Source organism: Buteo buteo, chromosome 25 (assembly GCF_964188355.1).
Source record: "Buteo buteo chromosome 25, bButBut1.hap1.1, whole genome shotgun sequence".
Lineage (NCBI taxonomy): Eukaryota > Metazoa > Chordata > Aves > Accipitriformes > Accipitridae > Buteo > Buteo buteo.
In genome coordinates this window covers 11,883,189-11,895,084 of record NC_134195.1, presented here as the reverse complement: position 1 = coordinate 11,895,084, position 11,896 = coordinate 11,883,189, and the positions used below count along the sequence as shown (strand labels likewise).

Here is an 11,896-nt window from a genome sequence, read left to right as displayed (position 1 = left end):
GCTCTTTTTTTTTTTCCTCCAGCAAATAAATTTCAAATGAAAAATACTAACTCTATTAATTTCCTACAATTGTCCTTCTTCCCAGAAGCAAATCTCCAGTAGGATGTATTTGGATGGAAAACCCCAAGTTAGCAATTTGCATTTAGTAAGTTTTCCTGTAGCCGAAAAAAAGAAAAAACCCCACGTGGGAAAACACGCGAGTATATTCCCACTCTTTGGGGAGAACTTTTGCAAATTCATAGAGACCCAGAGCCACCGGTGCCTGCGTTCGTTCCCTCCCAGGTCTCACGGCGACCGTCAGCTCCCGGCCCGGCTCGGTCCCGGACACGGCCAGAGCGGGCTGCGGGGTGAGGGTTTTAACACCGCACCCCTGCGGCAGCCCCGAGGCGGGGAGAGCGGGGCCGGGGCCGACCCGCAGCGCTGCCCGCGTCGCCGAGGCGGCACCCGGCGTTCCCGAAGCAAAACCGTCCTCCGCGGCGGCGTGGGGCGTTTCTCCCCGCCCTCCCCGCTGCCTCCCGCCGCTTCACCTCCACCGGGCGGGGGCGGCGGGGAGGGCACCACGTCCCCACGGCGGACCAGCCCACGCTCCCCGGCCGCGGCCGCCGCCGGCGGGGCTGCGCCTTTAAGGGGCCGGGGCAGGCGGCAGCGGGCGGGCTCCTGCGCCGCTCCCTCCTTCCCTCCCTCCCTCCCCCGCCGGCCGGGCGGTGGGCAGTGCCCGCGGGCCGCCGCCGCGGGTGTGGGACGGGGAGCCGGAGCCGCCGCAGCCACTACCACCGCCGCCACCATGGCTCTGCCCCTGCGCCGCCGGCTGCCGGTGCTCCCGCTTCTCCTGCTGGCAGCCGGCGGGCTGCGGGCTGCGGAGCGGAGCAGCAGCAGCAGCAGCAGCAGCGCCATGGAGGAGCTCGCCACCGAGAAGGAGGCGGAGGAGAGCCACCGGCAGGACAGCGTGAGCCTCCTCACCTTCATCCTGCTCCTCACCCTCACCATCCTCACCATCTGGCTGTTCAAGCACCGCCGCGTCCGCTTCCTCCACGAGACCGGCCTGGCCATGATCTACGGTGAGTCCCGCCGGCCGCCGCGTCTCGGCCCGGCTCCCCGCCTCCTCCCCGGGCAGGCGGCTCTCTGACGGCCGGTGTCAGCCCCGGCAGGTGCCGGGAGGCGCGGCGGCCCGGGGGGCCTCGGTGCTCGGCCGCGCCCCCGCCGCCTGAGGCGAGGCGCGGCGCGGGCGTGCGGCGGCGCTGCGGCCCCGCGCCCCCCTCACGGCTGGCGGGCGGCAGCGCAGGGGTAGGCCGCGCCCGGGGGGAGCGGGAGCCCCGCCGCGGCAGAGCCCCTCGGCGTCGGTGCTGCCCGATCTCCACCCCCCCCCCCGCCACCGCCTCGCCGGCGCCTTTCCGCGGGCAGAAGGGGAGCGGGGCGGGGATCCGGCCCGCTGCCTCCCGGGCGGCGGCGGAGCGGTGCCCTGCGCCGAGGTGCGCCCTGCCGCCGTCCGCTGGCGCTGGAGCGGCCGCGCTGGCAGGGCACCGCGTTTCGGTACCACCCCCCTCCCCGCTGTAGGAAGCGAGCTGGCCGGCCGTACTTGGAGCAGTCTGGGGCAGGGGCCCGCGCAGGTCGGTGATTTTGGAGAGCGTTCTCCAGACGCCCTCACCGCGCTGTGGCACGCACTGCGTGGAAAGGAGCGTGTCTGAACTTCGACGCTCTGGGGTTCGCTCGCTGGCTGTCGGCGCGCCGCTGTCGCGGGCGGCCTGAGTTGGCTGGTGACCGACTGGCTGCGGTGACACCCGAGGCAGCGCCCACAGCTCGTCTTGAGCCCCCTGGGCTGAGTCGAGTTCGTCCTCGCCAGCCCCGCTCTGCCCCGGCTCGTGGGAGCAAATGGGAAATAAATGCCCCTGCAGAAGCCGTGTTCTCCCCTGCGTTAGTGGGGAGGATGATGCGGAGGAGCTGGGCGCTCTGCTGGTACAGTCGATGGCTGGCGCAGAAGACCGCCGGTGAGCCTGAACCCGCGGCAGAGGGTACTCGCTCCGCTGCGAACTCGCACAGTTGTGTTTCGTGTGCAGTTTGCTACGCGGAGCATAAACAGTTGTGATGAGGAGCAGCCATCCGTTTAAAAAATGATTTGTCTGCCGGTGATTGGCTACGGCCATCGCGCCGGGGGCACTTCTTCTCCTTCGTGAGCTGAATCGATTTCTGCTGAACGGTGTGAAACACCTGCCCGATGTCGGTCGGGATAAGCAGATTGAGGGTAGCCACAGATGAGAAATTCGGCCCTCAAGGGGAGGGGGAAAGTGAAGCGTTTCCTCCCTGATGAGTACTACTGCACTTGAGAGCTCTGTGATAGCTTGCAAAGCAGTGGAATTTTCCTCTGCTGATGCTTCTCTTAAACCATCCCAATTTGCTCTTAGTCACTGATCTCTTTGCTGCATTGCTGTGTATTTCACATATGCTTGTTGCTGAAAACTGACAAATTAATGATTGGGCATGTAAGTAAGTTATGCACTAGCATGATAATGCTTAGCAGCTGAGTAGTGCTCAGGAGATGGTAGATTAACTGTGTATGTGCTGATCGGAAGAGATGGGGTAAGGTTCTTTTGAAGATGTTGTTTAGATATTACCCTGGTGCTGTCGCCTTCACGAAGTTCATTTCTGTTTTAAGATCATTTCAGTGATTTGCATAGTTTACTTTGTGGTGGAAATCTTGTGTATGTGGGAGTACTAATGTATGCAATACAAGTACCAGGGCATCAAGGGCATCTGGGTATGCATTTTGAGCTGTGTGAGAAATAAGAAATAATTCAACTGGAAAACTTCTGCCTCTCCTTGCACTGAAACTAGTTTACTCTAACATCCAGTTCCTGATCCCTGAAATGGATGCTAGAAGCCCAATTTGATGTACAAGTGCTGGTAACCTGTCTTAGGAAAGACACTACGTGATAGCCCTTTCTGCACCATAGGCAGCACTGCTGAAAGAATGATTGGTTCAAACCATTGCATGTTCTTGGTGTGCCCTCGTTTAAATCATTTTGTTTTCATAGATCCTTTCTCAATATCCCCACTTTCTAGATGAGCCCCTTTAGTATAATAACAAAATACATGCTCTTCTTCCACCCAAGCAAAACGACTCTTGCCATGGCAAACATCTGAGGAAACACATTTAGCAAGTTCAGTTCCTTTCTAACACTGTTAGCCTTCATGCTGGTAAAGCTCCACTGAGGCCTGGCTTCACTTAAGTATTTTGCAGACTTCCTTCAGAGCAAAGAAAAAAACATCGCAAGTGTCATAGTAACTGTCTGTTACACTTGTGATAACCAGGCTTTATTCTTCAAATAGCAGTTTCTCCTCTTCCTTCTTTGTCATTTAAAGGATAGTGGTTAAATTGAGAGATGGATTTCTATTTTGCTGTTAATTTGGTATCTGAGAAATGCATGTTTTCCAAACTGTGTATTTAAAATGCATATATTTGATCAGTCTGACTTACACACAAAATTATATGGCAATATTTCAACCAAAGAGTTTGTAGTCCTAAAACCACAAGCATCTAGAATGAAACAGTTTTGGGTGTGTAGGTACTCTCATAATGATGTATTTCATAATATGTTATTGGTGTAGGCCCCAAACTCTGCACACTAGGTAGCTTTCACATGGTTTTATGGTCAGGTCTATAGCACTTGTACCATTTGTGTTGAGTTTTTCCAACAGAAAAATCAAAGTGTTTCTATCACAGCAGTTTTCGTTGCTACCTGAGTAAGTGGCTTTCATTTACAGAGGTAGTAAGCTAGCACTTCAGTGCTGATTAATTTTTATCATGGAGAAAATGACCTAGGAAAAACTGTCTTGTTGCACCTAAAAGCCCTTCAAAACTGTTGGTTTCAAAGTGATGAATCTTTGGATGATTGTATTGGGTGAAATACATGTTTGACCTGGGCTAGTTAGAACTCCAGGTCTTGACAGTTGCTTGGTTCTTTTGCTCTTTAAGAAGAGGTGATGGAGCTGGATTTCTTTTTTTCTTATCTAGCCATGTTAATTTACAGTAATGTGCAGTGAGGCCTCTTCCCTTTAGCACAGTAGGAATCAGGTGGCACAACATTCGCTTGAAACGGTGAGCGGAGAAGCTGCCTCCAGCCAGAGCTTTAACCAACACTTCTCACTTATCTTTTCTGAGAATCCAGACACGAGCACATCCTGTTCTACTGTCATGTCTCTGCTGTTGATTTGATCATGTTTCTGTTAAAGGCAGCATGTGTTTTACCTGGCTAAAAAGACCTGTGGCCCAAGTACTGCTGGTGCTGCCAAAGTCTGCATTTCTTCCAGACTTTGAGTAGCGTGTTTTCTGCTGCCCACTGAATGAGAGGCATCTGTCATACCTGACAGTTTCAGTGTGGTTGTCTAATTACCCAGTCCTCAACAGAACAAAGGCTACTGCCACATCCAGATTTGCTGTGGTTTAGATAACTTCATCGTGCTAGCTGCTTTGATTGAAGATTAAAAAGTCATTAAAATCATTATGTAGTCTTTCCATGTTTCTTATTTCCTGTGTTGTCACTGTCTCTTCAACAGGCAGTTGCTGCTTCTCTGTCTGTATTATTCTGATGTGTTAAATATCTTTCTCTGGAAACATCTGTTAAGATGTGAAATAACATGAGGTTTACATGAGTGTTTAATGACTTACAGTGGTGCTTTTTTTGTGATATGCCACTTAAAATCTTATTTTTGATGAAGCAATATGAAAGTTACAGACCTCAGCTGCACATGCTAGATCTGGCAACTGTGTACGTGAAAGAGGAAGGGACCTAACTTTTTTTGAACATCTTAAAATACTTTGCACCTAAAGCTGCAGGTTCAGGTACAATGCTGATTTGAATCGGTTACGTACCATGTCATCACACTGTGATTATCTGCAGGTCATCCCACAAGATGCATTTGGCTTATAAAGTGCAAAATACAATTGAATTGTGGTCTTGAAACTGTAACAAGGGTGTTGCTCTGTGAAAGTTAAATACTTGCATGGGGCAAACGCTCTGCAGCTGCTCCAGCAACTGTATTACTAATGCAAATCATTATGGAGCAATTAAGAACCAAACCAAAACAAAAAACAAAACCAACCAAACAACCCACAACAGAGCAATTAAGGAATTGAGACTTTGCTGACACACGTATGCCAGCTCGTGATAGTGATCGTGATGCTCGTTTTACTTTGTGCTGGTCTGAGTCCCAAGGGTAAAGTGTTTTGAGCTGTGTTTTTCCTGAAGAGGTTCAGCTCTGTGTTTGGCAGGTTTCCTCGCTCTCTGCCGAGTAGCATCCCCGTGTGGTAGGGAGCCACAGGACATGGACATCTTGAGAGCCTGGGGAAGAGCTAAAGGACGGGAAGTGATGGTGGCTCCCCAGCACTCTGCTCTTTAGGAAGCAGCTGTCTGGATATGTAGGTGTGTCCCAGCAGATCCAGTGGTATCACTCCCATTAGGCAGTTAGTTTGTCCCTTTCATAAGTGATAATTTGGGTAACTGGCAACCCACACATCAGCACGCATGTCAGTCCTATCAGGTACCTTCTTGACTGCGGAGCTGTTGGAACTGTCTGAGGGCCGCACAGGAGGTAAAAGCGCTGGAGGTAAAAGTAAAAGCAAAACCGGACTTGGGTACAGAGAAATAAAAACAATATATGAAGAGGTGTATGAAACCTCTATTACCTTTTGTGGATCACAAATGAGAGATATGAGGTAAATGATCAGGATAAAAATATCAGATTTATTCTGAAATACTCTGTATCAGATGAAGTTTTTGTATCCACAAAGTAGATACAGAAAAAGCCTATTTTTATCTCATCTGGCTGCCGTGCTCTCTGTTACAATTCTAGTCTCTATGCATGTTAGAGATGACCTAATGCATCTCCATGTCCATTGAAATAATGGCAGTGTTGGTGTTTAATAAGACACTTTTACACAAGCATTCTAATACTAGTTTTAGGAACATAACTGAGCACCCAGTTTTGAGAACATTATCCTTTCTCTGGCAACCTGCATGTTCCTATTGGATATTCTTTTAAATCACTTGGTTACAGGCTTTCAAAGTGAGTCTTGCTCAATTTCTTGGGTGATCAGGACATTTTAATTGTATTGCAAATCTTGTCTCTGAGCTTGTTTTGTGGCCTGCAACTGAGTGGAACTTAAAATTTTATTTTGTGAGAGATTGTGGAAGAAATGCTTTATCTCTGTTATTAACCTACCTGTATTTTAGATTTGCTCTTCAGGTGGGGTAGTTGGATAGCTTATACATTGCTAATGTTTCTGAAATATCTTTGGAATACAATTCAGCTGTAGTCCTCAGAGTGGAGGGGGGGGATGTTTTGTGGGTTTGGGTTTTTTTTTTGAGGGAGGACAGTGGTTTTAATAGCAATTAAGATAAGTCAGTTCATTTTTATGTTTGTTAACTTTAGCTTCATGAGATGTCCTATCAAATAAGCACTGGAGTACCCTTCTAATCACTGGTATGAGCCAAAGAAGAGAGAACTGGCCACCCTGGATTTTCTTTATGTGAGGAAGCCTTTGGTGACATAACTGGCTGTTAAAGCTGGTACTGCTCTACAACACCACATGGTTGGTTGTAAGAACCAGGTGGAGCCTGAAGGGAAAGGTGGTCCTTTGCATATACTGTAATTTTCATCTGAATTAGAAAGTTATCACAAACAGATGCCAGTTCTGTAATATTGCAGAGCTCACACACATGGCTGCCTTCTGCTCCTGCATGCGTGCTCAATGACTGGTTGTGTTTGGTAGGAGTGTGCTGAACTGAGGGTAGGTAACCTGATGTCTGGTACACAAGCTTGTTGTCAGACAGTGAGGTGGTTCTGCAGCGCATGACGGGTTAGTGTTGCTCTTGTCTGGGCCCTGTAGGAGCCCGAGGCTTTCCTTAGTCCACTTCAGAAGTTTGGTGGTTTTTTTTTTTGACCATTTCCATTTTTTCTTTGCTACCTTGCAATAGAAATATGACTCTAAACGGGTCCCCCAGGGAATCTCCCTAAAATAACATAAGGACTGAGCTCCTCTGTAGATGTAGAGCATCTGCAGCTACTCCAGTAGCTTCTACTTTTGGTGCACGTGGGAAGACTGAAAAGGGGACAGTGAGGGAGTGTATAAAATCTGTCAAGTCCTACAGGATGTCCAAAGCTGCTTCTCGAGTGCTGATGGTGTCCACATCTCAGTGCTGCTCTACTCAGTCACTGGGGCTCTTATGTTTTGGGAGAAGGTGGATGGTACAGATCAGGTCTTGGTTTTCAGGTGTCTCCTTTCCCTTTGTTATGTTAGGCCTTTGTTTTATGGATGATCATAGAAAGGTAATAAGGAGCATTTCCTTGGCTATGTTAACAAAAATCTACGTAGCAACTGGCCCATAATCTTATCTCTGGGTTTCACAATACTGCATTGGCTTATACCTTATGCAAAACAGAATGAACAATTCAGACATTGTTCTTTCTGATATTTAATTAAAAAAGAGTTGTGCTGGACTGAAGTGATTCTAGCTGTGCCTTCCCTTGTGGTCTGTCTCTTATAGACCTTTTTCGCTTTGTGTGCTATAGAAAGGCCAGAGCATCTTAACGCTGAAGTCACCTTCTGCCCCAAGCAATTAGCCACGCAGCAGGGTGCTTTTGGAATTACCTGTGGTTCGTTTGTACAACCAGTCCTGGGCAGCATTTAGGTGCGGGAACGCAACCTGTGAAATACTTTTCTAAACTATTGTGTGTCCTGGGCTCACTAACAGAGGTGAAACTCCGAAGACTTCTGCTGCGTGTGCTCCCAGCTCCTGCTGTCAGCAAAGTTGGTACAACTGGAAACAGGCAGAAGCCTTACCTCTGACTTGCTGGGGCCCAAACTCTCCCTTCTCAGGGAACTGGCCTTGCCTCCAAGCCGGATGGTTTCCTGCAGCACACCCAGATAGCTCGAAGTGGTGATGGGAGGGCTCTATTCCCTGTGACAGAAAAGTGTCATCATTCAGCTAGTAATGTTCCCCCTCGTGTCCTCTGTCCCCACAAAACTCACTTTGTGGGTGTATAGTAGCCCTTTTTCCCTATCCTTCTTCTGAAAGTCAGCCTCCCCATCCCAACCTACTCTGTAGGGTAGCTCAAGACACCATCTTAGAGTTGGGTGAAACCTTTCCCTTGCCTCTGGTAGGGAGATATTTCCACCTGCATCCCCTGCTATCTGAAGAACCATTCTCTCTATTAGGTAGGGGTGGCAGTATCTACCTCCCTACTGATGTAGAAACCAGAAATCTGAAGCAGGAACCACAGGTCAGCCATCATTTAAAGGGGGGGGGGGGGGGAAGTAGGCCTCAGAGCTATGGTGTGTTATAGGACACCTGCTGTGGTCCAGAACTATGTATCTTGGCCTGTTAGGGGCCAGCAGTAAAAATATTTTGCAGTTCCTATCTAGTCCTTTGACAGGTGCTGTGTACCATGGATGCTCTTTCCTTGCTCACGTGCTGACTGCTGTGAGTCTGGCACTGAGCTGCTGAACTGTCCCTGTATGTTCAGGAGGCAGCCTCAGTATTTAACTCAAGGCTGTTGTTTCCACTCTGACAGCCAGAAATACCAGCTTGTAGACTTTTTTTTTTTTTGAACGGGGTCTTTATTTGTGACTCAGGATTAATGCTTTATTCCCACTTAAGACTGAATATAGCCTTTTTGCCCCTGCTTTAGACTAAGTGGTGTCTATATTGAAAGGATGTGATACAAGCAATTATTTTTTTAGAAGGGTACTTATCTTGAAGGGGTTTTTACTAGTGTAAAAAAATACACAGTTGTTCTCAGCTGATCAGATCTCTGTCTACCAGAGATGGGTAATTTAGCTCAAACACACTGCTTTTTTTTTTTTTTACCCCCTATTAAAAAGCACTTCAGCCTGCAATTAACTGAGTGTGAAGGGAGAAAAGAGAAATGGTATAAAACTGCTTTTTTTTTTTTTTAATGCCCTGAAATCAGACAATTCAGTTTAGAAGTGCCTAAAGGCCCTTGAAAGCTATGGTGGAAGAAGCTGTTTTTTTTTTCATCAGGGAGAAATAGTTGAAGGCTCCCCCTCAATTACAGTAGAGGAGTTGAACTGTTCTCTGAGCCAAGGGGAGGTGTGTGGTTTCTGTTCTCTCTTCCTGGCTTCAGTATTTCATGTTCATTTTCAAAGGCTGGGTTTAAGCTCTGCACTTCTCTTGATAGAGCTGTATGTGTGAATGATGTGTGGAAAAAGATCGCACCCCTACCTGGTAGGTCTGTCCTGGCAAGGCTCTTGTGGGTGCAGCGCTGCTGCCAGAAGGTGTTAGTGGGTTTACCTGCACCGCTACCCCGGATGGCCCAGCAGCGGGGTAGCTCTGCTGCTGCTGGAGGGTCCTGCCTGCAAAGCCACGCTGGTGGGCCCTGCAGGTCTGCTATAGTTTGGGCTACTTCTCCACAAATGCCATTTTCTCTGCTTGCAAGGTTTTCAAACTACCTCCACCCTCTTGAAATAGGTTTTAAAGGTAGCTGTGGACCACTGAAATATCCAGTGCAAAATTTAAGTGCACGTAATGAGTGTATTACTAATTCCTCCTCTGTTACCTTGTAAGCCCCTTGGAGGGGGGGGTCTGAACAGCAGAGCTGTGGGTCTGATGGGCATCTTGGTGTGCTGGCTTTGTGGAAATGTTTAAATGAAGTGGTGTGCTTATTCTGAATGCCATGCCTCTCCATAGTTGTCTTCACTTCTCACTTATACTTAAAAAAATAATTAGTACTGAGGAGATTTATTTTAAGCGGGTGCTCTTTGATTTGTTCTCCTGCTCTTTCGTTATGAAGTTGGGGGACTATTCTTAACAAAAAAAAGGGTGGAAACAAAAGAGCACTGTATAAATATATTCTAAAATGTAATTAACTTGTCTGTGCATAAGATGACAGTCTTCAATGTGCTGGCTGTGTGTGGATGTGTGGTGTATGCACCTGCAACTCTTACCTTCAGTAGCTAGCTGAAGACAAAGCTGCTCGTGTGGCTTGGTGTGTCCCCTACATGTAAGGTTCTTCCCTCGTCGGCTCTGCAGCGGGGCACACTATGGTCATGCTCGGTACCAACGCACTGGGAGTGTAGTCATTGCTTCTGAGGCTCGGATGTTATCCCATTAATTCAAGAATTGGATTAAATATGAAAACTGCTGTTAACCTTTGTCATTGCTTTGAATATTACATACTAATAGAAAGATGTTATAACTGATGATGGTTTAAAAAATGTCAAGTGTCCCACAAGGATATGATTAACTTTTGATTGGTATTCTTTGAATCCATTAGAATGGATACTATCTGTTTCCACACTAATTCTGAGAAATTATTTTTTTCCCCCACTTCTTAGCACTTGATATCAAGTCCTTCAGTAGTGAAAGGGGACCTGCATTTTAAGTGTCACATACCTCTCTGCTGTTGTTTTACTGCTGCACAATCCTTCCTATTTGCTCTTTCCTTCACATCAGTCTTCATTGTGCTTACTGATTCTGTAATGGCCTTTCTCCTGGGAATAGTGTCCTTATCCATGAGACAGCTTGACTGTTCTTCCTTAAATTGCCTTCTTAGTGAGTGAATTGTTAGTGTTTAGCCCCAGAATTCACCCTCTCCTGCAGCTAGAGAGCTTGCTTTTCAGCCTTTGCTGAACATACAAGTCACCTGCTATGGAGTTGGATACATGCCCCATCCAAAACTCTGCTGAGGTTGGAGATCATGTATTTACATTCCCTGTATACCCAGCACCATTATTTGCAGTCTTAGTATCTGGCTGGTTTTGTAGGTGAATTGCAAACTCTATTTTTATACACTGTGAAACATTTAAAAAAAAAATTACATTTGGAGAAGTAGAGGCTTCATCTGGGCATGTTTGAAGTGATCTGGGTTGGCTTTTTCATATAATGGCAATCATCAGACCTAACTGGGTTCTATCTAATTGATGCTGTATTTGCTTGTCTGTGTATGAGCAATGAAGTTGATAACCTAAAGTGGTTGAGACAGAGAGAGAATACAATTCATGCTTTATTTGTGTTTGCCAGTAGATAGCATATTTAAACTTGTTATTCTTGGCCTGAAATACCAACTTATTCCAGCTGGCTTTTAGCTTTGCTATGTAATTGACTCTTTCTAAGTAGCCTTTAGGAGTTGGACTCAGTAGAGGAGTTTGAACTGGCACATGTAGAGAACTCCTTGACTGGTTGGGAGGGATGTGCCACCTGAGGTGGAGGGGGCATTCAAAGGAGATGTGAAGCACTGTGTGGAGTTGGCATCACCAACTACGCTGCAGTTCTGCAATGTCTGGAAAATACAGGAATAAGCATGGAGGAAAAAGACTTGTGTAAAGGCTTATTCCTGATTGTTCCTCCTGGATTATCTTCGATTTTCTAGCTTAATATTATGTAATCTTGTATGTTAAGAGCAGCAGAGGGCTACTGTATGTGAGCTTCCACAGGCATATCTGGCAAGATTGCCTGTAGCATCCTTTGCTGGCTCACAGAATTGAAGTGGACATTTCTGCTTGTTTAGCTTGCCTTGAAGCTTTATACTTTGGCAGTCGTGACTGCTCCACAGCACAAAAGGTACAGTTTTGTCATACCTATCTGCAATATTAGTGTCTTGCGGGGAGCATATTCCCACCAGACACTGTTTACAGTGAATAGTTCTCAGAAGGAGGTGAGTATTTTGAAGACATAATGGTGTGAGTGAAGTAGCCTGAACTCAGGAATAGACTTTCATATGGGCACCTGAGTGCCAGTACAACGTTTCAGCCTAACCATTCTTGCTTTTTATCTCTGCATGGCAGTATATCTAACTTGGCAAATGTTTTGTTTCTGAAGTTGATTTTTATCTCTCTAGAAACTTTTAACCTTCTTTCAACCATGTTCACGTGATTTAGAGC

The 11,896-nt window shown here is 47.3% G+C and overlaps 1 protein-coding gene across 2 annotated transcripts in view; it reads left to right on the top strand.

Moving 5' to 3' along the window:
• The first annotated feature begins 723 nt into the window (after positions 1–723).
• SLC9A7 (solute carrier family 9 member A7) overlaps positions 724–11,896 on the top strand; it is a 79,483-nt gene continuing 68,310 nt past the window's right edge. For both annotated transcript variants that reach the window (XM_075057661.1, XM_075057660.1), the window contains exon 1: positions 724–1,058. In XM_075057661.1, coding sequence (XP_074913762.1) covers positions 785–1,058 — 274 coding nt within the window. In that variant the 5' untranslated portion in view covers positions 724–784. The remainder of the gene's footprint in view (positions 1,059–11,896) is intronic.